General features: G+C 42.5%; 1 protein-coding gene across 2 annotated transcripts; it reads left to right on the top strand.

Annotated features, from left to right (window-relative positions):
• Positions 1 to 278: 278 nt before the first annotated feature.
• On the top strand, positions 279 to 746 carry LOC141981702 (microsomal glutathione S-transferase 1-like). 2 transcript variants are annotated; one of them, XM_074943343.1, is made up of 2 exons: positions 279 to 311; positions 405 to 746. In XM_074943343.1, exons 1-2 carry the CDS (start codon positions 279 to 281, stop codon positions 744 to 746), a joined length of 375 nt encoding a protein of 124 aa, XP_074799444.1. The 2 variants fall into 2 exon arrangements, with proteins under 2 accessions (XP_074799444.1, XP_074799436.1); XM_074943335.1 differs by having other exon boundaries at positions 279 to 746.
• The last annotated feature ends 1,605 nt before the right edge of the window (positions 747 to 2,351 follow it).

The following is a 2,351-nucleotide window of genomic DNA, read 5'->3' as shown; positions in this document are numbered from 1 at the left end:
AAAAAAAACCCTGCTGCAAAATGCTTCAGAGTTAGGGACAATAGCCTGTTTTCTGCTCCTGGGCTCAGCTGCTCCCAACTCACACAGGGCACATGGCCTTTTGCAAAGCAGCTGCCCTGACTGCTTTCCCTCATGCAGTCTGACCCCAGCAACAGGGAACCTACTGGAGCACACCCAAAACTACCACACACAATTCTAGAAACTTCTGGATGTGGAGTGCTAACTCTGCCTACCAGGCTAGCCGATCGGAAGCCAGGTCTTCAGTGAGATACTCAGAAATGGCTGAACTTGCCCAGCTAATTGACAGCGAGGTGTTCCTGGCTTATGCTACCTACACAACCATTGTCCTTTTAAAAATGATGCTAACGAGTGTGATAACAGCATACTTCAGAATTACAAGAAAGGTCTTTAGTAACTCAGAAGATACAGCAACGTTTGGCAAAGGTGAGAATGCGAAGAAGTTCCTGTGGACTGACCCAACCTTTGAATGTGTGTGCAGAGGCCACCTGAACGACCTTGAAATCATTGTCCCATTTATTAGCAGTGGTCTGCTCTATGCCCTGAGTGGCCCTGCTCTGTCCACAGCCTTGCTGCACTTCAGGATCTTCATTGGGGCTAGAATCTTTCACACTATCGCGTATTTGACACCTCTCCCCCAGCCCAGCAGAGGCTTGTCTTGGGCAGCTGGGTATGCAGTTACCATCTCAATGGCATACAGGCTGCTGACAACTGGATTGTACCTGTAACTAGAACACAGCCTCATCACCCCCTCAACATTTCACATGAAGTTTCCAACAGTGCATTACATTAAACATGGCTGTCTTAAATGAACTGTCTAATTTTTGTAACAATTTTTACATGGTGGCTAGGGCTGCATTTTTAACAAAGAGGCTCTTCGTTCCTGTTTGAAATGTTTCTCTTCAAAGAAAAAAAATCCCTCCCCATGTCCTCTCTATTCAGTCTGCTTTGCCAAAAAACATTAGTTTGAATGTTCGCTCTGTGATTTGTTGAAGGCTTAAGATTCTGAACATATGACAGTGCTGTATCAATAACATGTGTGGTGATTTTCTAGGGATGCACTCTTTCGGGCTGTATCTCCGAAGCCTAAATCAATAATGACAAGGGAGAAAAAAAAAACAATAACTCAGACATGACTCACTCCTAACCTCCCCGCAAGGGATCTCTCAGAGAGATCTCTCCCTGTTAGGCACGTGGGTTACACAAGCTCTTTGGGGCAGGGACTGTCTTTTTATTCTGTGTTTGTTCAGTACCTAGCACAGTGGAGTCCTGGTCCATGACTGGGGCTCCTAGGCATTATGAGAATACAGATAATCAATAGTAATATTCAGAGTTTCCCTGGAAAATTCCCATCAGAATTACCTGTCTCTAGATAGCCAACATACCAATTCCAGGCTGTGATATTCAGTTTTACATGCATTATTAGCCAGCAAATTGAGTTAATTCCAGAGCTGGCTGGAGGACAACAATTCTATTTCATGACAACTTTCAAGATATCAAAATTTGTTTTTGTTCCATATTGAAACAAATGGAACCGTTTGAATATTTTTTGAAAACAGAATTGTGTCCAAATGTCCATTTTTGGATTTAAAAGATCAGGCTTTTGATTCAGGCCTCTCATTCTCCTCAGAAGTAACCACCGTGGGCCTCTGAAACCTTTCCTCCAAAAGCTTTGTCAAAACTGATATGTCCCCATGAAATGCTTGAGCTTTGAAAAAAAAAGTTTTGTCAGAAACGTTCCAAGTTATTTTCCTCTCTACTACTAGTTTTCCATTCTTAAGAGTATTTTCAAAAAATGGAAAAAGTTATAGGCAAACAAAGATGTTTACTAAATGTTCAGCTGACCTCCAGCTTTAGGTTGGAGTGAACTGGGGTCTCTTTTGTTCCCAAACAGAACAACTAGACTGAAGGCAAAAGTACCCTAATGGTCAGTCTCCAACAGTGCTCCTGAGTTAATCTTTCTGGCATGCAGGAAATGTTCCACTGACACAATACAGACTTCAGTAGCCACTACCAGAGTTTATAGCCTTTCCTAGGATGGGGTTCTGTGTGCTAGTTCTCCTCACCAGTCAGTGGAGTAGTTCAGGGTAACATCAGAGGTATAAAAGTGGCTGTCTTGCTAGATAACCAGGCATACTTTGAACAAGATGACATGACTATGTAAACATCAATCAGTTTGAAAGGTGAACAGGCAGGATACTTCTTCTACAGGCTGGATCCCAGACATTATACTTTGTCTATGTTCTGCAGATCTTGTAGCTATTCTGTCCATCTTCAGTCTTGAATGGCAAACTAGCACATATGCCATTTCAATTTATTAATCTAACGTCTTT

The sequence above is a fragment of the Natator depressus genome, chromosome 1 (genome assembly GCF_965152275.1).
Source record: "Natator depressus isolate rNatDep1 chromosome 1, rNatDep2.hap1, whole genome shotgun sequence".
Taxonomy (NCBI): domain Eukaryota; kingdom Metazoa; phylum Chordata; order Testudines; family Cheloniidae; genus Natator; species Natator depressus.
Note: the sequence above shows the minus strand (reverse complement) of the source record. Positions and strands in the feature narration are given on the sequence as shown.

Bases quoted from the DNA above. Each gene is read 5' to 3' on its own strand.
- LOC141981702 (XM_074943335.1), top strand. From the start codon at position 279: ATGGCTGAACTTGCCCAGCTAATTGACAGCGAGGTGTTCCTGGCTTAT.